The following is a 25,717-nucleotide window of genomic DNA, read 5'->3' on the forward strand; positions in this document are numbered from 1 at the left end:
TCCCCCTCTCCTCTGATACAGGACTAGTCTGCATGAGATATGGCCTCAAGATCTCAAGCATTTGTTATAAACTGCTTCTTTCCAGCTCAACAGAAGAATGAAGAAAGGACTCTCTCCTTTTAATTAATCAAAGAACTCTATTTTAGTAAAGCTAATCAAACAAAGTGTTAGTCAATAATAAGATGTGACCAATCTGTGAAATCAAAATATTAATTACTTTATTATAATCCTATAGAATATAAGTAATATGACTTTAAATGTTTCCACTTGGACTGATCTCGCGCAGCATTAAAATACATGACACATGGCTTTACCGATCCAATCAGAATCTGCCAGAGGCGTGGTTTTGGTGGTGTTTGGTAAATCTGTTATCTTTTCATTCGACCATAAACCAAAACATCCGAAGTATAAATCTATGCCCACGTCATCTTTAACGCAGTTCAAAGAAATTCTAGAGAAGAAGAAGAAAATATCATTTCTATAGCGCCTCTCAAGATAAAAATCATGAGGCGCTTCAAAAAACAAAAACAAAAAATAAAAAAAAGTACAATTATAAAAAAGCATTTAGAAAATGTTTAAAATATATTTAAAATGAGCAAAAATAAGCAATTGCGATTTAAAAGAAAAAATGCTAAGAAAGAGAGAGAGTGAATAGGAAAGAGGGAAATCAGTGGATCCTGAGGAAGGTGGAATAGGTGGGGAGAGCAGAATAAAGAGAGAGTGGTGAAGAAGGTCATACAAAAGCCAGCTTGAACAAGTGAGTCTTCAGCTGCTTTTTGAAGGAGACCACTGAGTCCACTGATCAGTCGGAGTGTCATCAATCAGAAGTGTCGGAGTGGCCAATCCGTAACTTTCCCCTTCAGCCGAAAGAACCAACGACAAGCTGGAAAATCTGTTGCTGTTCCAACTGTTGCAACGGTTCCTTTCAGAATAAAAGCTGAACCATCACGACCCAGGTTTGGGTTTCGCTAGATGCCAACAAAACTGTCGTTACCCGGAAGTATCTCAAGACTGGTCTGGTCGGCAACCGCTGCTTTACCTACCGGCTTCGGTTCCAGAGAAGGTCAAGCTGGACCTCGACATTCCTGATCTAGACGGGGACTTCCACAAGGGTATGTAGGCCGACGGGATGACATCGAATGCGTTTATGAATCTCCTAACCAAAGCTTGGTGTGAAGACATCACTTTCACTTCCCACCAGAACTAATCGTTTCTTCGGCTTTGCTGGTTCTGAGCAACATTACACATCACACCATTCTCCGTCTCATTCACCTTAGTTACACCATACATTTAGTGGTCTAGTTTAATTTGTTTAGTAATAAATCTTTAAACTTTTAAACTTGACTCTCTCTCTTCTGTTGTCTCTGAATTAATACGAGGTTGTTATCTAATCCCTGCAATAAAAAGTTCCAATCTTCTGGTTAAACAGTACCCACAGATCCATAAGGTTGATTTCATATTTGCTATGGAATCTTATGTCTTATGGCTTATTAAATAACAGCTAATGAATTAGGATTTCTAGCTTATTTCTTAAATTTTACAAAATGGATAGCATATTTGCTACTCTGTGCAGAATCAGAAAACAAAGAGAAAGTGGCTGTTTTTTGTTGTACAGCAATTCAGCCAGAACCAAGTTCTCTCTGGCTGTTACCGTCGCTATGGAAACTGTACGAGACAGCAGTCCGTCAGAGGCTGATTTTCAGGTGAAAACAACACAAACGTAAACAGAATGGATGTGAGCTGAGAAATCTTAGCTCTAGTGCTCACTGGGTTCACTCTTGTGGATTAAAACCTCCACGGCATTTTGTTTCAGGTGTTTGAGCTGATTCTGGCACCGGCAAGAAGCTGGCAAGCGCTATGGTTTGTTTTACTTTGATGAAGAAAAAATCTCTAGCTTAAGAACCGCTGTTTCTGGAGACAATGTGAATGTTCTGAAGAATTTAACTGAACACATGTTTGTTTTTAATTCAGGATATCCAAATACGTCTTCTCAGATTTGTGGACTTTTCACCCAAAAGCCAGTTATAGGAGGTAGGGATGTCCCGATCCGGAGGACTCGACTGAATGGAAACTGATCATCAATATTGATTGTAAACCATTGTAAATTTTGTTGACAAAGTATTTCCAATTTTATAAAATATCACGATCTACTGCGGATTTCACCTCGATAACGATAAATGGACGATGACGTATGCGCAGAGACAAAAGTTGTCCATTAGATGGAGCTGTCACGTGTATTACGTTGAGTCACATTTTTAGAGAGGGTGCTCGCTGCAGAACTACAAGGGTGGAACTGCACCAGAGTCAGTCCCGCCCATTCACACAAACTCAGCCTAGCCCACTGACTTCTTCTGTTTTTGTTTTTCAACTTTATCGCAAACCAACCTGACCCACATGAATTACGGCTGTTACTAGTTTACAATTGTTAATGCTATGTTCTATGCTCCAATGAAGCAAGATAAATATAACTTGCTACATGACAAAGACTGAATATATCCCAAAATGAAAAGGTTTCTTTTAGCAAATATCTGCCCACAGCCGCTCTAACAAAGGCGTCCTACACAGCATTTAAGGCTTATTATTGTGTGGGTTCTGGTAGCCCAGTGGCAATATTGTCTGACTTAAGTTTTGCTTTCCCCTCAGCTGATGCTGGTTCGACTCTCGGTGGGGTCGGAAGCAATCTTTTTAGCCAGCTGAAACATTTGATTTGTTTATATTTTAGTTGTAATGTTTATTTTCAGCCAAATATTTATGTTTCTAAAAGTTCTTTGAATTTGGTCGTTCCTAAACAGCATTTTAGTTTAAACTCTGCTCACAAATGGACTCACACTGGCTAAATAAACGAATAAATAACAAAACACATTAGTCATTATATTGTAAACGGTATACCAATAAATTGTTGTAAACATAGTACTGGCAAGTGCAGCTAGAAAAGAAGAAATAGGGTTATAAACTTCCTAATACTACCGCTACTGAGAGGCGAACCTGCGCAAAACAGCATGTCAACCTGACTCCATAACCACTTCACCACTACATCTGATAACAAGCTAGTGGCGTCACATGTAATTGTGCCATCCAGTGTGTCGTTGTAGATGGGATGTATGGTTTTTCCGGCGGTGTCTCAGTAGAAGTCATTTCAGAAATAATTTGTCAGAAAATTCACAGAATATCCAGATTTGAGAACAAAGACCAGACCCGCTTCAGAGGAGGAGACCAAATTGAAGCTGAGATGGGAGGAAAATGCATGAATGAGCCAAAAAATGGCTTTGGTGTGTTTCTTATGAGGAAACGACAATATAACATGGTAAAAAGTTCCAAAAGTTAGATTTTTAATTATATGGAACCTTTACAAAAACTGTTCAATTAACCTCTCAACTGCATCCTCAATCTTGCATTTTAGATGATATTAGCTATAACACCCTCTTTGGTTCCAGAATGCTATCAAGTCTGACAACTGGAAGGAATTGGACTGACTCTGATGGAATGGGCGGGGCTGACTCTGGTGTAGCTCCACCTTCTGGTGCAGCTCCGCCTTTGTGGTTCTGCAGCGAGCACCACTTGCATTTTTACGTAACTCAAGGTGGTACAGCTTCTTAAAGGGACATGAATGTCACACACATCTTTTCTTTTTTTCGCGCACACTGAGTGTAAAGCTCTTGATTTACCGGTTGATCTACGTTCCTACCCTCATTTATGGTCATGAGATTTGGGTAGTGACCGAAACAATGGGATAGTGGATACAAGCGGATGGACTGAGTTTTTGTCTACAGGGTGTCTGGGATCTCCCTTAGAGATAGGGTGAGAAGCTCCGGGAGGGGATTTGTAGATACGCTGCTTCTCCACATCGAGAGGAGCCAGTTGAGGGGGCTCGGGCATCTGGTTAGGTTGCCTCCTGGACGCTTCCCTGGTGATGTTTTCCAGTCACGTCCAACTAGGAGGAGACCTAAAGGAAGACCCAGGAAACATTGGAGGGACTATGTTGCTCATCTGACCAGGGAAGGCCTTGGGATTCCCCTGGATGAGCTGGCCCAGTGGCTGGGGAGAGGGAAGTCTGGGCCTCCCTGCTTCAATTACTGCCCCTGTGACCCGACCCCAGATAAGTAGAGGAAAATGGAAGGATGGAATATTTTTTCTGATGCACTAAATTTTGGGCTTTCCAATCAAACAATTTTAATGTTACTTCTTATAAGGAACAAATTTAGGTGAAGTCCATTAAAAACAGCATTTATTCAAGAAGTCTATCAATAAACATGAACAACACTGGTTTGGTTGGGGCCTATGTTTGCACACTGAGAGGGAGTTTTATTGGGAATTTTAGAATGTGATTGCACTCGGATAAAATTATTTCTAAAGCGTTTGTTCTATTTTTGTTATTCCGCATCTACTGCCTGATCTCAACATCGGGAGGAGGCAATGCCTCAGATGTGAGGAGTCTTTTGAGATACTTGTTGCCTTTTCTGACATTTGGGAGGTGTAGATGTGTTTCAAAGTGGGGAGGGTACAGCAGATGATCTTATTTTCTTATCTGTACACCATATACTACCTACGTCATCAAAAGTTGCGCGCGCAGCCTGGCAACGAGAGTGAAGGCTTCCTCATTCACACTTGATACTAAAACAGCGTTTGAAACCTTTTGTTTTGAAGTTCTGAGCACATAAAAATGTCGGGTTGTTGCGTGTATGGATGCCAGAATTGCTTCTCTTCAAGCAGTGGATTGAAACTTTACAGAATTCCGAAGGGAGCACATCCATTTCAACAAAATCGGAGGCGTCTGTGGCTGCAGGCCATCAAAAGGGTTGATGAAAACTGGACTGAAAACATGATCCGAAATGCTCGAGTTTGTAGCGCCCATTTTATATCAGGTAAGGTAATTATGTACTAAGATTACACCAGAAAGCTGGTTAACGTGTGTTCTATTAAATAAAGTAAGTTGCGTTTGCTGGTTTGATTTTAAGCAGTCTATTTACAGGCGAGGTTTTCTGCTTTTCCCTTCCTAACACAAAGCTCAACTTTGAATAAAATTGCTGCTGCGTGGCTGCAGCATGACCCAAGTCTGGAACATCAAAATTACAGAATTAAACAAATTTATACGCTTTATTTCATGCTTCAAATTAACATTTCATTCTAATTCATCTGTATTTTCCCACTGCATATTAGTATAAACTGTATTTCTCTAAAATTAACACAATTGTACTCTGAGCGCGCTAAAAAAAGAAACCTATGCTATACTAGGGTTGTCACGGTAACCGGTATAGCGGTAAACCCCGGTAAAAAAGTTGACAATAAAAATAACCGTCCAGTTTTTAAAAAACTATATTATCTCGGTGGGTTTACCGTGGCCGCGGTTTCGGCGCGATGACCCTTACCAGCCACCGTCGCTTCAGCTGAAGTTCCCGCGGCGCGCACACGCACTTTTTAGTTTGCAACGGCACCAAAACTTTCAAGTTGAAATAATGGCCGAAGGAGGAGACGGCAGCGCCCAGGACATCCATCAGCCCTCAAAGAAGACTAAATCGGAAGTATGGGCATATTTGGGATTTCTGAAAAATGCTGAGGGACAGTTAATAGAAGACGGCTATCCCGTTTGCAGAACGTGCAGGAAACAAGTGTCTGCAAAAGGCAGCAACACTTGGAATCGAATGGCACATCTGCGTGACGATCACCCACGTCTCTACAGCCAGTGCAAGGTAAGTTAACATTAGCATTTTAGCTTAAATGCATGACGTGAGGACTTTTGGTTGAGGGAGAATGCAACGAGTCACTATATACTGCAGCCGCAGCGTCCTCTGCCAGCATTTAAACCGTGTCACGGACACCCTGTTGCTGGATGAAGCATCTTATTTGTTGATGATGAAGAGAAATATACAATTAGTTCCTTGTCATTGATTTGTTTACTTATTCAATGCCATTTATACTTGAACATTTGGATTTGATTACATAGTGTAGTAGTTATTTTAGTAATTTGTTTAAAGTGGCTATTTGTTTTAAATACATATTTTTTAAGGTTGACTTGTACAGTGCTCAAGTCAAGTGTGGACTGGAGTTTTAGATTTTCATTTTGATAATGAAGAAAACAAGTATATGAGAAAACAAGTGGTGTTTCTTTGATTTGTTTACATATTGTTTATGTTTTGAATGTTTGGATTTGTATCATTTAAACCTGCACTGACTACTGTAACATGTTCCAGAAAAATAAGCTATTTGTTCCTTTACTTGTGAAAAGTTGCACTTTTGCTAAGGCTTTGTGTTATTTTAGGTTTAATAAACACTGTTAAACATTTTCAAAACTATTTCAGTTTGTGTAGAACAGGACTACCAATGCTTTCTGAACATATGCAACACCGTTTAAAAAATACCGCGATAATACCGAAAACCGTGATAATTTTGGTCACAATAACCGTGAGGTTAAATTTTCATACCGTGACAACCCTATGCTATACTCACCCTGCCATGCAGGTACAGTTGGCTGTGAAGACGTAGTTCTCTGGTTTGTTTACTATGACCCAAGCCTCGTACATAGCAGTCTTGTGTCCTTGTCTTTGGCTAGGAAGGACTTCTGCCTTCAAGACGCAAAACTCAGAGTCTATGTCGTGATATTTTACTTTCTGTACGTGGCCACAGACAACATAGTTGTATGCATCTAACGATTTGTACGCCCGTAGCTTCTCACGTGTGTACTTACTGGGCCTCTCCACTAAAAACGTATATATATCGGGCCACTGGATATCTGGCCACGCACCTACATCTTCCACCCATTCCGTAATGCCACAGGGATCCGGGAGTCTGTTGCCATTCATTTAAGTGAATTTAATAATGTAAAATTCAAGATTTGTCGGTGATAACCCCGCAGCGTAGCTTGATAAAGCCTGACACAACGCCATTCTCTGTTGCCAAGCTGCGCGCGCATTCTCGCTGACGTCATATTGTTTATAAACAGTAGAAGGGTCTATTCATAAATTACTAAAAGTTTGACAAATTTCCACTCTGTGTAACAAATCTATGTAGTGAGATTCACTTTGTGAGGTGAGTGACAGAAAATATTTAACTTTTCCATGATACTCTAATTTTAAAGATGAATTTGGCATAATAAATGTGTAAGAGCAACAAACTAATTAGTGTCCTACTTTACTAATTCAAATATACTTGCTTGATTCCAGAGGTAAATATAATCATGCCATTAAAAATAATAATAATATTACAGAAAAAAAAACGTTTTTAGAATAGTTTAAATAGATTTTTGTTTTACTTATTTTAAAAATAATTTTAACATAAATAACTGAATTTTTTGGTAATACATTATGTAACATTTTTTAAAACGATAATAATTTAAAAAAAGTACCACATAAACAAAACATGCAACAACAATGCAACTATAAACAGGAGCTCGAATGTCAGTGCAAAAAAAAATGCTTTTCCCTGGAATGTTGAGGTTTGGAGATGGAACCACAAGAGACGTGTGTGAGCAAGTTCTACAACTTGTACTTGGCAGATTTTTTTTAAAAACACTAGATGTGAGAAAATAGCTTTCAAACAGATTGATTTAAAACCCTGATAGGGGTCAACTAAGACTCTGAAATGCCTGAAACTTATACAAGAGTAGCAAACAAAGTAGTGACTCACCACTGAAAGGCGTTATAGTGGAAGTAGACCATTCCCAGGCCATACAGAAACGCAGCATTCTGGACAGAATGGAGAAAATGAATAATTAATGAGAATTCAAATAAGCCAGGAGTGTAATTAGTTACTCTTCATACAGCTTTAATTAGCCAATAGTTTTGAAGCTACAATAGCAGATTTACAAAATAAGTAGCATAAAACATTTTCTCTTGCCTCTTAACAACGTTCTAACATGGCACAACTATAAATACAGTGAAGATTAAAAAATAAAGACTGAATGAGGTGGTTCTCTGCATTTGTCTAAAACCCTCAGCCAATAACACAGCTCAGTCCAAAAGCAACGATTGGACCATCCGCTTGTCGGTCTCGCCACACTTCCCTGGGTCCTCCATTCACTACGCACTCACGTACTAAGCAACAGAACCCCACTGGTGTGAAAGGTTCTCCACTCAATAATGTCAGTAGAGAAACAGCCGGCTGCTACCACTTCAACTTTAGGACAAACTACCAGCCATGTTCAGTATCCGGATTACAGGCAACCCGTGGATCAGTCAGTACATCCTGGAATTTTATAGGTGTGGTCCAGCATTCTTCGTTGTTGCTTTCCTCTGTGCACCAACAGCGTCAGCAGTAGCTAAGGCTAGCGTTGGCAGTAGCTCGAGCTAGGACTGACAGTATTTGGGGTTAACATTAGCAGCAGCTAAGGCTAGTGTTAGCAGCAGCAGCATGGACTAGGACTGACAGTATGTTGGGTTAATGTTAGCAGCAGCTTTAGCTTGCGTTGGCAGTAGCTTGGGCTAGCAGTAACAGTATGTTGGGTTAAAGTTAGCAGTAGCTTTAGCTTGCATTAGCGGTAGCCCGGGCTAGGACTGACTGTATGTTGGGTTAATGTTAGCAGTAGCTCAGGCTAGTGCTGGCATTAGCTTGGGTTTGGGACATGCTAATGTAAGGTGGTGTATCTACGTTTCTACGGCCACTACAACATTACTAATTTACATAAGAATGCAGGTCGGAGATGGTGTAGACTTTCTGGTATGCTACATTAGACACCCCAAGCTGCCATTATTCAACAAGGTGTGGTTTTGAATTCTAGAACCCCTTTAAATCAGTTAAGATAGATGTTCTTCACCTGTGGCTAACAGATTACAGAAGATCTCATAATCCTGCAGCTGGTTCCCCAACAACAACAACAGCAGCAAAAACTGTAACCAACATTTCCTCACCATGTGTCAAAGTCTGATTCAAAATGACTCTGAAACCACGTGTGACCCTGACATCTAACCCCAACTGAAACTATACATGCTTCCTGTGAAGGAGTCGAGGCGTCATACGCCATATATGTGTGGGTTCTCCATGCAATAATCTGTAATCTCTACTAAAACAGGCATCTTACCTTCCAGTAGTCTGACTGTAAACTGTAGTACCTCTGGTATGCTGATAATGCTGGAATTCAAAGGGGACAAATATTAGATTCACGAATAATCTCGAGATTAAATTAAATTAGAGACAAGGTGACTCACCTTTCGGATAATCCTCCAAGAGGAGGTTGAAGTGACCGAGCTGGCAAAATATTTCGGGCTCCACTTTGCCCTCGGCCTTGAGGATGAGCGAATCATAGCAGCGAACAGCCTGGAGGAAGAGCATTGAAATAACACGGGTTAAACCTGCAATTCAGCGATGTCACCACTTGTCTTTGTCAGCAGATGTGATCAGTTCAATATCAAATGTGCAAGAACGTGAGTTTCAATGAACGCAGCCGAGTAATCTAGTCGTACTCCGGAGTTCTAGAATATTAGGGGTGCCGTTAGCTAACATATGCTGGACAGCTCCGATCTGAGACCAAACGCTTCGCCCGAGCGTGAAAACCATCACTTTCATTAAATTCTCAGATCATTTCCACTTTGCTTTTACATTTTCATGCCATTCCTTTAAAAAAGGACATTCTTGTAAAGAATCAGTTATCCTATAAATTTTACCCAGAGGTCTCACCAGACGGGAATCTCTAACTATTTCAGAAGAAATGCAAACCATACGGTGGAGTAAATACAGTGCAATAATAAAAAAAGGGCTGGATACAATGGACTAGCCGTTAGCTCATCAATCTAATATTGTGCAACCACCATTTCTCCACTGACTTGGAGGTTTTACACTGTAAAAAATGACAAATGTCTAATAAAATACCAACACTGGATCACAGGAAGCGTAACTTAACAGAAAGATCAAGTGGATGTAATAAAAACTGCCACAAAACAAACAATCTAAATCATTTTACTTCCCTAAAAAGACATTTATGCTCATCTTTATTCTATTTTAAATGCCAAAACCACAGGCTTCCATTAAAAAGGAATTATGTTAAATGGATCATTTGGGTTTATAAAATATTAATTATTTTATGGTAAGACTTAAATGTATTATTTCATTTGTGTTATAAATAAAAATACAAACTTTTACACTTTAAAGCATTTAGATAGAACAGGTTTGAGTTTGAAAACTGAAAGTTTAGCTTCTGCCTAGTTATTCAGAGTTAGCATCAAAGCCATCTAGTTACTAGTGGCGATAGGCTGACCCAGTTCTGTCAGCAGCGTTGAACCCACTCTCATCCATACACCGAGCCACAGAGCGGCGGCACGACCATGCTGCCAGACAGGTTAATCACAAACTAACAAACCAAGAGAGTGAGTTACAAAACACATCAAAGCAGACGTAAAGAAATAGACTGAATAGGCAACAACTGATATAACATTTAAGTTCATTTGTTGCTTTTATTCCCACCATTTGAGTCTGAAATAGGGTTGACACGGTGTGAAAATTTAACCTCACGGTTATTTTGACCAAAATTATCACGGTTTTCGGTATTATCGTGGTATTTTTTTAAACGTGTTACATTTTCAGACAACTAAATAAACCCTGTATATCAGGAAATATTGTCCTCAGTTTGTGTCTAAATTTTGCCTAAAATGTGTTATTTTGTAATTATGTTGTTTATTTGTTGACATTTTTCCCCTTTAGTCTTTAAAATACCAATACAGGTGCTGGCCAGTAAATTAGAATATCATCAAAAGGTTGAAAATATTTCAGTAATTCCATTCAAAACGTGAAACTTGTACATTATATTCATGCAATGCACACAGACCAATGTATTTCCAATGTTCATTACATTTAAATTTGATATTCATAAGTGACAACTAATGAAAACTCCAAATTTGGTATCTCAAAAAATTAGAATATTCTGAAAAGGCTGAATATAGAAGACACCTGCTGCCACTCTAATCAGCTGATTTACTCAAAACACCTGCAAAGGCCTTTAAAAGGTCCCTCAGTCTTGTTTTGAAGGCACCACAATCATGGGGAAGACTTCTGACTTAACAGCTGTCCAAAAGACAATCATTGACACCTTGCACAAGGAGGGCAAGACACAAAAGGTGATTGCTAAAGAAGCTGGCTGTTCGCAGAGCTCTGTGTCCAAGCACATTAACAGACAGGCGAAGGGACGGAAAAAATGTGGTAGAAAAAAGTGTACAAGCTCTAGGGATAACCGCACCCTGCAGAGAATTGTGACGACAAACCCATTCAAAAATGTGGGGGAGATCCACAAAGAGTGGACTGCAGCTGGAGTCAGCGCTTCAAGAACCACCACGAGGAGACTCATGAAAGACATGGGATTCAGGTGTCGCATTCCGTGTGTCAAGCCACTCTTGAACAAGAAACAGCGCAAGAAGCGTCTCGCCTGGGCCAAGGACAAAAAGGACTGGACTGATGCTGAGTGGTCCAAAGTTATGTTTTCTGATGAAAGCAAGTTCTGCATTTCCTTTGGAAATCAAGGACCCAGAGTCTGGAGGAAGAGCGGAGAAGCACAGAATCCACGTTGCATGAGGTCCAGTGTAAAGTTTCCACCGTCAGTGATGGTGTGGGGTGCCATGTCATCTGCCGGTGTTGGCCCACTCTGTTTCCTGAGGTCCAGGGTCAATGCAGCCGTCTACCAGGAAGTTTTAGAGCACTTCATGCTTCCTGCTGCTGACCAACTTTATGGGGATGCAGACTTCACCTTTCAACAGGACTTGGCACCTGCACACAGTGCCAAAACCACCAGCACCTGGTTCAAGGACCATGGTATCCCTGTCCTTGATTGGCCAGCAAACTCGCCTGACCTTAACCCCATAGAAAATCTATGGGGTATTGTGAAGCGGAGGATGCAATACGCTAGACCCAACAATGCAGAGGAGCTGAAGACGACTATCAGAGCAACCTGGGCTCTCATAACACCTGAGCAGTGCCACAGACTGATCGAGTCCATGCCACGCCGCATTTCTGCAGTTATTGAGGCAAAAGGAGCCCCGACTAAGTATTGAGTGCTATACATGCACATTCTTTTCATGTTCATTCTTTTCAGTTGGCCAACATTAGAGAAACAAACATTTTTTCATTGGCCTTTAGAATATTCTAATTTTCTGAGATACCAGATTTGATGTTTTCATTGGTTGTCACCTATAAATATCAAAATTAAACGTAATAAACATCGGAAATACATTGGTCTGTGTGCATTGCATGAATATAATGTACAAGTTTCACGTTTTGAATGGAATTACTGAAATATGTTCAACCTTTTGATGATATTCTAAATTTACTGGCCAGCACCTGTATTTGCCCATAACTTCTTATTTTATGTCTGTTTGATGTCATCATTTTAAAAATATTAGATCAGATGATACTCAGTACTCAAGTAGCCTTCTAATCGGATACTTTTTTACCCTTACTTGAGTAATAAACCCTATATCAGGAAAATATCGTCCTCGGTTTGTGTCCTTCCAGTGAGCTTTGCAGATTTGGGAAAATGTCATCAGGCAGTAATCATTTTTAAATTCATAATTATTCTCGGAGAGAGACCAACTCTTATCTGCCCCTGGGAGCCCCGTAATGCATAGCGTCATTTCAACATGGGGGTGTCCGCGACACGGTTTATATGCAGGTAGCGGCGCTGCGGCTGCTTTATATAGCGACTCGTTGCATTCTCCCTCAACCCAAATCCTCGGATCACGCATTTTAGCTAAAACGCTAACGTTAGCTTGCCTTGCGTTGACTGTAGAGTTGTGGGTGATGGTCACGCAGATGTGTCATGAGATTTGAAGCGTTGCTGCCTTTCACAGACACTTTTTCTGCTCATGCTGCAAACAGGATAGCCGTCTTCTATCAAATGTCCCTCTGCATTCTTCAAATATCCAAAAGATGCCCGTACTTCCCACTTTGTCTTCTTTGAGGGATAAAAAATGCCCTCCTGAGCGCTGCCATCTCCTCCTTTGGCCATTATTTCAGCTTTAGCTTCAAGAAAGTTTTGGTCGTAAACAACAAAGTGCGCATGTGCCGCCGGCAACTTCAGCAGATGATACGGTGGCTGGTAAGGGTCACCGCTCCTACACCACAGCCACGGTAATCCACCGAGATAATACAGTTTTTTAAAAAACAAGACGGTTATTATTATTGTCAACTTTTTTACCGGGGTTTACCACTACACCGGTTACCGTGACAACCCTAGTCTGAAATGACAAAGTTTAGATTTCTCTGTCATTCTGGGACACAAACACCATTTACTACTTTTTAATCTCAAGAATGCCCAACAGAATAACTTATTAAAAATTATTCTACAGATGTTAATAGGCTGAACTTTTATTTTATTTACCTTTAAACCAGAAAAATTAAGTATGTGACAAAGTATTTGTCCACAACAACACAATTGGGGTTTAAATTAGTTTTAGTAGACATAATGATGCAAATCTAATCAATGGTGATTTCATTTTAGAAAGTTAAAGTTACACAAATAGGGTTGTCACGGTAACCGGTGTAGCGGTAAACCCCAGCAAAAAAAATATTATCTCGGTGGATTACCGTGGCTGCGGTGTAGGTGCGGTGACCCTTACCAGCCACCGTATCACATGCACACTTTGTTGTTTACAACCAAAACTTTCTTGAAGCTAAAGCTGAAATAATGACCAAAGGAGGAGACGGCAGCGCTCAGGACATTTTTTTATCCCTCAAAAAAGACAAAGTGAGAAGTACGGGCATCTTTTGGATATTTGAAGAATGCTGAGGGACAGTTGATAGAAGACAGCTATCCTGTTTGCAGCACGTGCAGAAAAAGTGTCTGTGAAAGGCAGCAACGCTTCAAATCTCATGACACATCTGCGTGACCATCACCCACAACTCTACAATCAACGCAAGGCAAGTTAACGTTAGCGTTTTAGCTAAAATGCGTGATCCGAGGATTTGGGTTGAGGGAGAACGTGACGAGTCGCTATATAAAGCAGCCGCAGCGCCGCTACCTGTATATAAACTGTGTCGCGGACACCCCCATGTTGAAATGACGCTATGCATTACGGGGCTCCCAGGGGCAGATAAGAGTTGGTCTCTCTCCAAGAATAATTATGAATTTAACAATGATTACTGCCTGATGACATTTTCCCAAATCTGCAAAGCTCACTGGAACACAAACCGAGGACAATATTTTCCTGATATAGGGTTTATTACTCAAGTAAGGGTAAAAAAGTATCTGTTTAGAAAGCTACTTGAGTACTGAGTATCAGCTGATCTAATATTTTTAAAATGATGACATCAAACAGACAATAAATAAGAAGTTATGGGCAAATATTGGTATTTTAAAGACTAAAGGGGAAATATTTAAACAAATAAACAACATAATTGCAAAATTACACATTTTAGGCTAAATTTAGACACAAACTGAGGACAATATTTTCCTGTTATACAGGGTTTATTTAGTTGTCTAAAAATGTAACACATTTAAAAAAAAAACTCAATAATACCAAAAACCGTGATAATTTTGGTCACAATAACCGTGAGGTTAAACTTTCACACCGTGACAACCCTACACATAAACATAATAACTGGATTGCAATGGAAACATTATAAGATTTACAAACTCATTCCATCAATCGCCCAACAGCGGTTAATACAAAGACGCATGTAAGACCTTTACAATATCATACGGTTGTTCTCATGCCAGCAGAATTATAACATTGTAACAGGAAGTGCTACAGTAGATAGCTTCCCTTCTAATTTTTAAAGAGAAAAACCATGTAATGTGAAAATTATATTGGTGGAAAAGTGTATTAAAATATTATTTGCTGTTCATAACTGTTAGAGATGTTTTAAGATACCAAAAAGTGCTTTGTAGCCGCTCCACTTAGCCTAGCCGATAGCTTATCAATCTCAACCGTATTTTTCCAAACTGAGACGATTCAAACATCTAGTAGTAAAATGCTAAATGCTTATAGGATTTCCACAGAAATCAATATTAAAACTTGCAATCTTTTCATTTGTGGAGGATGGTTTCGTCACAATTAAGTGCCATTGTTGTGACTATGGAACAACTCTCAAAACCAGGAAGTCAAAAAGTCTCAAATGTGTAAAACATGAATTAAATTGATTTAAGTGGTAGGTGTTTTCATAGCATGTAGAGATGTTTTACTTTTTTGTACAGAGCAAACTTAACACCAAAAAAATAAAAACAAAAAAACTGTTATTGCTGACGTTTGTTTTAAAAGCCCATCAAGGCTTAGTTTGACTTAACTTAATGCAATAAAAAATGCAATCAGCTTCTCAACTGTAGATGGTCTTAACTATTTTGATTGTTTTAACAGTACAGTTGCAAAAAACACCATGAAAATAATGAGTGGTGCACAACTGGAGCATGCCAATAAGCAGAAGTTATAGTGAACCCAATCTGATCACACATTTATAGTTAAAATGTTCATTAAATGAAGACTGAACACGTGCTTTGAGTCTTTAGAGTGCTTCAGCTTTAGGGTGTGGCGGTTCACATTTTGGAGGGGGGCAATTTAAGGAGATTTACACGGGTCTATTGGATTGTTGTGGGTCTGCTCCATTTACTTGGAACCTCGTGTTCTCGCGAGATTTGCCAAACTGGTACGGGCACACTGGTGCCTTCTGCTCCTCCTGTGCAACTAATGGCAAACGACCAGTTCCACTTCCTAGTGCACACCACCTAGCGTGCAAATTCACCCAAGCCCCCCCACCCCCAAACCACGAGCTGTCAACACCACAATCTTCCCCACATTTGGGCTATTTTCACCTTTAAAAAAAGGATGTTTTGTTTCTTGCAAGCAGGTGAAATGAGCTCGCGACGTTCGGCCGTGGCTGTAAACAAAGGAGCCGAGAGCCCGTGGGTCGGGCAAAGGGTCGCACGTTCAGAAAGCACCACGAGCGGGTTTGGAGCAATACGTTAGCACCAAATTGGTGATATACCTATCGGCGTAGCTCCGCCACGTCCCGCCATCTTGGACAGCCAGCCATTAACGTTACTATCGGCTAGTTCCTATTTACCTCACACGAAAATTCACATCAACTACCGCCGAAGTGCAGATAGTCATAAAAATGTAAGCGTCAAATTCACAATTAAAGTGCGGTGAAGGTTTGCTAACTGACCTAGCAAAAGAACGTCAAGGAGTGAGCTGCAGGAGAAAACGCTGCTGTTCCACCATCCCTCACAAATAAATACCAACTTCAGCTAAAACAGGAGGGTTTAGCTGCTGTATTAATGTACTGTGGTGTTCGCTAAACTTTCCTCATTACGGTCTGCAGGACCATGACGACATTGTTCGAGGGTATAAGTGCAAGTGTACAAGGAGGGGTACGCTGCTAGCGATAGGGCGGCCGTGAAGGGCGTTTGCTTTGCAAACTAAAACATAGTCGCGGTAAAGGCTCGGTTAAAATAAAAGAGGTTTGTCCGCCTGCAGGTAGCCGCAGGTGCAGGCTCACTCTTCATCGGAGGGGAGCAGCTAACTGCGGCTAGCTGGCCTTGATCCCTCCGAAGCGAGTGGGCCACCTGAATTCGGCCTATGTTGTTACTTCCAGGGGAAATTCACTCCCCTGCACGAGTGTACACAGCCTCGAATGAGTCTCGTGAAGCACGTTAACGTATAACAAAAAATACATCCAGTTAGAATACCTACCTTCATCAACAGGGCCTTCGTTCTGGCGCCATCTTCATGAAGCTTCTGAAATCCAAACAGTGAGCTGCAAAAGCAACAAGACAACATAGGCGGTTCAGTCGTTTGCAGACGCGATTCTAGGACATTTTCAACATGAAAATAAAGCGGCTATTTTTTTCTATTAATAAATGTACAAATGAGTGTACGGAGACGCGAATCTAACCTGTCGATCCCAGCCAAAGTGTCCCTCTCCTGGGCTGTCAGTGTCGGAAAGTCCTCCTCTGTTTCACTCGCTTTTCCCGCCGCCATTTTCTTTCCCTCATCACCACCAGAAGAAGCCGAGCCGAGACTCCGAGCAGCAGCGCAGGCAGCAGCGGCGAGAGACACACCGCACGATTGCATGGAAAACCGCGACGCGAGGGGCAAACGGTCTGCTCCACCGAATCAAAGGCAGGACGCCAAAGAAAACAAAACGATCAAAAACTTTTTCCCAGGATGATAAGATGCGATTCGATATCCTTTCGGAGGGGGGGACACAAGCGCTCTCCGGGTATCTCCTCAAATGTCACATTTTTCATCACAAAGGTCCCGTCACTGCAATGCACGTAACTGAGTAAAGCATCCAAAATGAGGATAGTTGACAATTAAATGCGTTTAGGCTGCGGAGATAAAGTTGTTATAATTGTGAAAGGCAAGCGAACCCACGCGCCGCCGTAGCCACGCCCTCTTCCCCATCCTCGACCAATCAGAAGGCTCCATTCTTACCATATGACTTCCCCGCTGTAACGTTTTCTCCTTAAATATTAATTTTCTCCACCAAAGCCACACATTTGTACCACATAAATATTCAAGAGGCTGTAATCGTCTTTAACGTGCTTCGTGTGTGTATTAGAATAAACGTAATAATTTTATTAAAATGGCCATCATCCAGTCAGTGATGGACTGACAGTTGGCAGTGAGCCTTTCGCGCTTTCAGCACTTTTTTATCATTTTCTGTTCCTCAAACTAAAAAAAACAAATGTGCTTTTTGACGCAATCATTTTACGCTGGACAATTTAATCAAATAACACGATTTAACTGTTTTTCTAACTGACGTGGCATAGCGTCACGGCATGGGCGTGGTCTGACAATTGTCAACATGATGACATAACCAGTTTCACCAAAATGGCGACGGCGGAGCAGAGAGAAGGTTAGTGATTGTGTTTGTTGCAAACACTTTCGCTATTTCTACCCCAAATATCACGGATTTCTTAACAGGTTCGCACTAGGTTTTGTTTAACTGACATGTGGGGTTCCGTTAAGAACATTTTCCAGGCTTTTTAAACGCAACCTCCGTGTGAACGATGTTAGTCTTCACCAGCTAATTTTCACAATAAAATTATTTTACTGGTTGGGTCCTCAACCTTTACCAGTAAACGGCTATTCGTGTCCTTTTATTCGCCTGATGAAAATTATCCACTGACAAAGTTTTGGAACTAGCACATCTAATTTGACGGGATAGAAAGAGAAAAAAATTAAGAAAAGGATTATATACGTTTATGTCAACATTTTGAGATGACCAAAACTAACAAAATAATTTAAGAATACATTTTCAGCATAATCATTTTAAACACTGTATAAAAGAATTGAGGTTTGTGTTATGTTTATGTTACCGTAGTTCTCTTAATAAAGGAGGAACAAAGGCAATTGTTTGAGGCTTTTAATTTTGAAATCGACAAATTTATTAATTTTTATTATTATTATTATTTTTAGAGCTATATTATTTACCAACTGAATTTTTTAACTATCTAAAAAAATGTAGCAAGATAAAAAAATATTAAACTGCAGCAAAAAAACTGACTAAAGATGATGTAATCTGAATAGGACTTTTACGAGATAATGGTGTTTTGGTGTAATGACAAAATATTAGTATAAAACTCACAATAATGAGAATAAATGTGTTCCACAGTGGGTCAGGACGACCCAGAGGGTGATGAGGAGGTCTACGAGGTTGTGGACCTGACGGAGTACGCCAGGCGGCACCAATGGTGGAGCAGAGTGTTCGGCAACAGCTCCGGCCCCATTGCTGAAAAGTACTCAGTGGCAACCCAGCTCGTAATGGGAGGGGTGACTGGATGGTAGGAAAAGGCACAAATATATTATAAGAGTTTCGTATTTGTATATATATGTTTCCTTATCCTCTTTTTTTTTTAATCTGTTTACAATCTACCTACTTCAGTCTAACTAATGATCTTCCACTTAGAGTTTTTTGTTTGAAAATAATAGAAATAATGTAAAATTCCAAAACATATAAATGTTCTTAAGTTTTGTCATTGTGACTTTTTAAAATTAGGATTTAAAAAGGTCTTGTTATGGTAGAAACCGTGTGATATTCTTTTAGTGATACGACTGGTGAATCCGGGCTACGTACACATGCTGAATGTCAAAATGTTCATTAACTCCGATCATCTGCATTAGATGCAGAAAGGAAACAAGCGATCGGGTCAGAAAAAGACAGTTTCGACATCACAGGGAACATTTGTTTTCATGGCCCCGCCCATCTAGGCTTGGGTCCGCCCACCATAAGGACATATTACAGCACGTCTCGGCTAGTAGAAGCTAGATTAAACATCGATAATGCATTTTTTTTTTACCAGCGGAAGTGTTCCGTTTCTGTTAGCCTATCAGAGGCAAGATGTTTGCTTTCCACGCCCCACTCCTCCAAAAAACTTCTGCTTCCTGAAACAGAAGCGCCAGAGCTCTTTTTTTTTTCAACAGAAAACAATTTACAAAGCATTCATACATCAAGAGACCACAGCAGTTTATTGAAAAAACTTTATTGAAACACTACATATTACAACTAGCGTGTTTTTCCCCTATGCTCTTTCTCAATGAGGCTGGGCGATGTGGCCTAAAATCAACATCACGATATATTGAGGATTTCACCTGGATAACGATAAATGGACGATAATTACAGGTATGCGCAGAAACAAAAGTTGCCCACTAGATGGGGCTGTCACATGTATTATGTTAAATCGCATTTTTACGTGACTCAAGGCAGTACAACTTCTTAAAGGGCCATGAATGTTGCCAACCTACACACCTATTCTTTCTTTTTTGTTTATTACTATCACATTTATTGACGTGGGAAAAATTATCTCGATAAAAGTCAGAAATTTCAATAACGATACATTTTCGATTTATTGCCCAGCCCTATTTCTCAATAATATAAACATCTTCAGATTTTACTGCGTTTTTTAGGCATGGAAGCTAAGTTAAAAGCAGCCGCATTAGGAAAAGAAACTCCTTGCTCCTGATCTAGTCTGATAGATCTCCTTTGTTGGACTTGCTGTCCTGGAAATGAATTAAATGGGATTTTCCAGCAGAGTGAAAAGATGCAAAGCCGGTCAGAATTTCTCAGCAGGAATTTAAATCATTTATTCAAAGAAAAAAACAAAAAAATTCCCTTTATTTGGTCATTTAATTGAGTTGTATACTGACTTACTTCATTTCTGAAGAAACATTCCGTCCTTTCCCCATCCTGTCCAGGTGTGCCGGCTATGTTTTCCAAAGGGTCGGGAAAATCGCAGCTACTGCCGTTGGTGGAGGGTTCCTCCTGTTGCAGGTAAGAACACGGGAACGCCGTGTTTACGTAATCCCGACGATGCCGGCTGCATCACTTGCCGCTCAGCTGGTCACATCTACAGAGCAGAACCACGAGCCACCTGGACTGTCCAACGGCATCGTCACAAACACCGTTCACTTCACTGGTAGTCTAAATGTAAAGCAAAGATGGATTTCCTCATTTATACTCCATAATTCACACCTGCAGATTGCCAATCACAGCGGCTATGTGCAGGTGGACTGGAAGAAGGTGGAGAAGGACGTAAACAAGGCCAAGAAGCACCTGAAGAAGAAAGCCGACAAAGCAGCTCCTGAAATAAACACATTCATTGAGGAGGTAAAGGTATCTGGAACTAAATCTTGTTTTTTTCTTCTTCTTTTTAAATCTGATTCTGCTCAGTTTTCATCTCAGGCTCCTAAAATGTCCACTTTTCTGTGTTTGTGAGCTGGCAGCAGGGATGGCGCTGGTTTCTTCATCTTGAGCTAAACAGAGCCCTCTAGTGTTGTGTTTGCGGTACTACACTTCGATCCAGCAACACACCAGGCTCAGATTCAGAAATACTTTATTGATCCGGGAGAAACTGTGTTCACATAGGACTGCAAAAAGTACTTAAAATACTACAAACAATATTTTACTATAATAAAAAAAATTTATGACCTGTAAAAACAATAATATTGCAAAAGATGGTGAAAGAAAGTGGTTCTTTTCTTTCATGCATTTCTCAGCCATATCCATGGGGACCCACTGGATGAAAATGGGTCACCAGGGTTGGAGAGTGTGTCCAAAATCAGGAGCCGCGTCCTTCGTAGGACCACGAAGACAACGTGAGCTGTTGTGAAACAGGACGGGCCGACCTTCAGATTCATCCCCACACTTATCTTTGCATGTGTTTAGTTGCTTAGCAACCACTCTGTGATGCCTCAGATATATTAAGGCCTAATTCACCAAAAACAAAATGAGCTTAGCAGCAATAAATTAAGGTTTTTGACTAAATAATAAGAAAACAACAATGCAAGCCTTACAACATAACCACTCTACACTTTAAATTTCTGTACAGATCAAAACTGTAATCCTCTTCCTTTTTGTCCGCCATATTTACAAGAACAAAAATCTCCTTTCTCACCTGGAAAGCTGTCCTATCAACGTACATATGTGGTCTGGCCATGACCCATAGACAGAGCTCAGTCAATGGAGCAGAATCTACGGTTGTCTTGTCTCCACACGGACAGCGCTAGCGCCATAATAACAAACAACGAGACACACTCACCGCTGCAGAAATCAGTCAGCGGGGCAGTCCAACACACACCGTTGAAAAAGTAGAACCAGGAAATACAATCTTTTGCTAAATTAGGGCCTTAAAGGGGCATTATGGAAGTTTGACAGCCAAAACATGTATAGAAATAATAAATTTCTTCTTCATACATTCTCCTGCAATGCCCTGGTCCTGTAGAATGAGCCCTGGCATTTTTACTGTGATTGCCTGTTTTTCTGTAAAATCACAGAAAAAGAGAGATGCTCGGGTCGAGCAGGCTGCTTCATGCTCGTTCACGCTCAGGCATAGCCCGTAGCATTTGCTATCCATAGCTTTAGCAGCAGAGAGTGAGGCAGTGCCTCTTTGTCGCTGTTCCTAATGCCTAGTGACAAAGCTAGCTACATTTCTGAGGACCCTTAGCTACTTTCTGTAGAACTTTCTTCTAGATATTTCCTGCAAATTAGCAACAAAATAGCCATTTTCGCTTTGAACCGTTCTTTGGTTTGACGTTGTTTCAGCTGTCATCAAGGATATAAATATTACAGATACTGTGAATGCTACTAGAGTGTAGATCACCTTGTAAGATGTCGGACTCCCATGCAGAAGACCTGGGTTTGATTCTGGGTGTGAACATAGTTTATTTAGAGTTTCTTTTTTACATTAATGGTATATCTTTTTACAGTAAGATGCCCAAATTTTTATTTGAGACTCGCCGAACAGCATTGAATTCACAGATAAAAAAGATGTGGGTTCAACTTTCATTTTGGAACAATTTTTCAAGCAAGGGAAGGGAATGATCTGAGCATGCAGGAGGACTGACCCATCTTAAACCTTTGTCGGCTGTGCTGAAGAGAAAGGTACAGAACCAAGTTATTTAATTAATTAGCTGCGCGTTCTCCTGTCCTCTGTCCTCCGGGCCACACACACACACACACACACGGGACTGTCTCAGCTGTTATTTTTGTTAAGGAGTGTGCACGTACAGCATGCGCGCCTCGTGCACGAGCCTACTATTGAAGCTGCCGTTACGCTTTTGGCCTGAGGGGGCAATCGCGAGCATAAAAATTCAAAACTCCGTAAAGTCCCTTTAAGCAGCTCTATCTGCTCATGTCACAAAGAAGAGCTCAGTTCTGAGTCGGCCAAAGTTTTTTCAAACGTCTTCAGCGTGTCATTCTGGAAATATATAGAGCTGTGATTGGCCCGACTTAAGCCGGGCGTACACTGTGCGACTTTTTCACTTTTTTGAGCCGATTGTCCAGTCGTGCGAGAATCCACGACATCGGGGCGAGTTTTGCGCCGAGCGTCGTGTAGTGTACAGGGGGTTACGAGAGGCGATTAACACCACGTGACCAGCTGCCGATCAGCAGTCGTGAGGTCGCACGGACTTCTGGCGTGTTTAATATTTCGCTCGTCCCTCGTGAGGCTATCGCACTGTTGAAGCGGCGCTGCGAGCAGCTGCGACCCAAAAAGTATCAGAACCGCTCACGGTGCATGCGCAATCCTGCATCAACGCCACTCGCTCGCTATTTCCCTAATAACACACGCTGTTCGTTTTTGTTTCTACATGTTTTTTTACTCACAAAGATTGTCAAGAAAGCGTGTTTGTCGTGTTCATGTCAAATTAAACTGATCACTAAACACAGATTTACTTTCTTTATTTCGTTTTCCTCATCCAACCCCCACAAATCCCTGTGTGTCCTCCTGCAGCACTCCCAAAGGACAACAGGCAAAACAAGACAAAAAAGTCTGACGTGTTGAGTAAAAACTGCTATTTTTAGCATATTCTTAGGGTCGGCGTGTTGCTACCAGACGTACAGTGTGAGCAGTCAGGTCGCATGCGAGAACTGGGTCGTGCAGTGTGAGCACACGACTCGTGAGATCTGCTCTGCGAGGAAGTCGTACAGTTTGAGCTGAAGCTGAACGCTGGGAGTCAAAAAGTCGCACAGTGTACGCCCAGCTTAAGTTGTTTGGTCCGACGTAGACCTGCTGAGGCTGCAGCAACTGTAGCCATGCTCCAATGTAACCTTGGTCCAGATTCCTAGGCTACTTTGTTTCACGTCTCATGTCTGTGAAGGTTCTCAGTCATCCAGGTCATTGTAGTCTAATGAGCTTTGAAAGAAAAGCGTCTGGACTTCTTTGAGTTGCTTGAAGACGTTTCACCTCTCATCCGAGAGGCTTCTTCAGTTCAAAGGTCAAATGGTGGAGAGTCCCAGATTTAAACCCAGTGGGAGTTCCCCCCCGAAGAGGGAACAAAAGACCCCCTGATGATCTTCTACATAAACACATGAGCCAAGGTGTGAGGGTGGGTGTGGGTCCTATTCAGCCAGAGTTTCGGGTGAGCTCATTGTGAAGCCTGGCCCCACCCTATCATGTGAATTCCTGAGGTCAGATGGCCCAGGATATGCGTGGGCGTTGAGGTGTTTCATGTTAATCTAAAAATTTCTGAGATTATTCCCTGACTTTTACACCTGATTTACGGTTTTCCTCTTTCCTGCAGGCCACAGACTTCATAAAGAGAAACATCGTCCTGTCCAGCGGGTTTGTCGGAGGGTTCTTCCTGGGATTAGCCTCCTAACGCCGCTGCACGCCTCGTCCCACTCATTTACTGTTGATCCCATCACTACACTGCTCTGGTTGCTTTCCACTGGTTACCTCTTTGCCCCATTGATTTTTCACTTAATAAGGAAGGGGTTAGTCGTCTCAGATCCCTCTGCTGGAATCCTGCACATTTAGATTTCTGGAATGTACCGCGAGTTATTTTGGTTTTGGTTTTCCAGACGTGAGCACGTCAAGCTGCCTCCAACCAGCAGATTCCAAGTCTGTTATTGGAATTTTCTTGCCAAAATCAAAAGTGACTTCTTAAGTAGCTGTAAACTTTGTGAAGAATGGTATTAGGTTGAAATTTCAAAATGAATATTTAAATGAAAACCTGTAATTTACTCAGGTCTGCGATGCTTTTTATGACCAGCTGGTTAGCGGCGGTTAAACGACATCTTGGAGCCGTGATCGTAACTCACAATCGCTGTCATCTAGATGTAATGATGGTAGCGGGGCTCTATTAATTAACTCAGTCTAGTATAAGATTAACTTCAAGTTGCTTTATTCTCGCTTTTTTTTTTTTTTTACCAGTTTTCTAAAGGTTTGTTTTTTGTGTTAAAAAGTTTATTTTGCCTGTTTATGTTTTAATTTATTATTTGATAAAACTGTTTGAGATGTTTCCATTTGTTTGTCTTTTATGAAATAAAGTTGCTGGAATTTGGTGAACAGTCCAGAGGTGTGACCAAGTCACTGCTTTGTAAGTCGCAAGTCTTTCAAGTCAAGTCCAAAGTCAATGATGTGGAAGTCCAAGTATTTAACTTTGAATTTTCAAGTCACAATCAAGTCATCTGTCCAACTTCAATTTAATGACAATGATAATAAATAAATTCCAGAAATAAAGCTTCTTAAAGCTTCATTTATTTGCTCAAACAGCAGAAACTGAAACTGATTATAAACAAAGTGCTGCTGCAGTTAGCAGTAGATCAAACCCAGAGCCAAGGATGATTTATGAGTTGTGTCCATGTCGTGCCACTTTTGTGCTAAAATATCAAATACGCTCGAGTCATCATCAAGTCAACAGATGCAAGTCGATTCAAGTTGCAAGCTATTGGCGTTCAAGTCTGAGTCAAGACGTAAGTCTTTATAGATTTTATCAAGTCAGAAGTCATTAAAATAATGACTCGAATTTGACTCAAGTCCAAGTCATGGATGCACTTTTTAACTGCATTTTAGATATTAAATCATGGATGACTGAAATCTTTCTCCAGCTCAACCAAGGCAAAACTGAAGTTTTAGTCGTCGGTCCTGAGACCCAGAGAGAGAAACTTTTACCTAAACTACAATCAGTGTCTTTATCCATCATCAAGTGAAGAATCTGGGCGTTGTTTTCGACTCTGATCTGGCTTTTATTCCCCACATTAAAAACATCACAAAAATAGGTTTTTACCATCTAAAGAATATCGCCAGAGTCCGCCCCATTCTCTCTCGGGCCAATACGTAGACGCTGATGCATGCTTTCATAACCAGTATTGATTACTGCTTTCTGGTCTTCCCAAAAAGAACGTCTCAGGTTTACAACTTTAACAAAACTCAGCAGCACGTGTCCTGATGAAGACCAGGAAGAGGGAGCACATCACTCCGGTTTTAAAATCACTGCACTGGCTCCCCGTATGTTTCAGGATCGATTTTAAGGTTCTTTTAATGGTTTTTAAGTGTCTTAATGGTCTCAGGCCTTCTTATCTTTCA

At 40.9% G+C, this 25,717-nt stretch overlaps 2 protein-coding genes across 6 annotated transcripts in view; one reads left to right on the forward strand and one right to left on the reverse strand.

Moving 5' to 3' along the window:
* kdm6a (lysine (K)-specific demethylase 6A) overlaps window positions 1-16,979 on the reverse strand; it is a 42,248-nt gene extending 25,269 nt beyond the window's left edge. For both annotated transcript variants that reach the window (XM_015952585.3, XM_015952584.3), the window contains exons 1-5: window positions 16,801-16,979; window positions 16,599-16,662; window positions 9,138-9,246; window positions 9,011-9,060; window positions 7,621-7,679 (exon numbers count right to left, since the gene is read on the reverse strand). In XM_015952585.3, the coding sequence (XP_015808071.1) occupies window positions 7,621-7,679; window positions 9,011-9,060; window positions 9,138-9,246; window positions 16,599-16,662; window positions 16,801-16,979 (461 nt within the window). The remainder of the gene's footprint in view (window positions 1-7,620; window positions 7,680-9,010; window positions 9,061-9,137; window positions 9,247-16,598; window positions 16,663-16,800) is intronic.
* A 15-nt stretch (window positions 16,980-16,994) lies between these two features.
* On the forward strand, window positions 16,995-24,702 carry LOC107381077 (FUN14 domain-containing protein 1). Of its 4 annotated transcripts, none has more exons than XM_015952586.3 (5): window positions 16,995-17,127; window positions 18,526-18,694; window positions 20,106-20,181; window positions 20,389-20,523; window positions 23,931-24,702. In XM_015952586.3, exons 1-5 carry the CDS (start codon window positions 17,073-17,075, stop codon window positions 24,006-24,008), a joined length of 513 nt encoding a protein of 170 aa, XP_015808072.1. In that variant the 5' UTR covers window positions 16,995-17,072; the 3' UTR covers window positions 24,009-24,702. The 4 variants fall into 4 exon arrangements, with proteins under 4 accessions (XP_015808072.1, XP_015808073.1, XP_070400287.1 ...); XM_015952587.3 differs by having other exon boundaries at window positions 20,389-20,517; XM_070544186.1 differs by lacking the exon at window positions 16,995-17,127 and adding an exon at window positions 17,328-17,834 and having other exon boundaries at window positions 20,106-20,337; window positions 20,416-20,523.
* Window positions 24,703-25,717: the final 1,015 nt, after the last annotated feature.

Source organism: Nothobranchius furzeri, chromosome 14 (genome assembly GCF_043380555.1).
Source record: "Nothobranchius furzeri strain GRZ-AD chromosome 14, NfurGRZ-RIMD1, whole genome shotgun sequence".
NCBI lineage: Eukaryota > Metazoa > Chordata > Actinopteri > Cyprinodontiformes > Nothobranchiidae > Nothobranchius > Nothobranchius furzeri.

What these genes read in the sequence shown, in the direction of transcription:
- LOC107381077 (XM_054743144.1), top strand. Translation starts at nt 17,742, where the DNA reads ATGGCGACGGCGGAGCAGAGAGAAG. An exon ending in GACGGCGGAGCAGAGAGAAG is followed by an intron (nt 17,767 to 18,525) that starts GTTAGTGATTGT and finishes TGTGTTCCACAG; the next exon opens with TGGGTCAGGACGACCCAGAG. An exon ending in ATGGGAGGGGTGACTGGATG is followed by an intron (nt 18,695 to 20,105) that starts GTAGGAAAAGGC and finishes CATCCTGTCCAG; the next exon opens with GTGTGCCGGCTATGTTTTCC.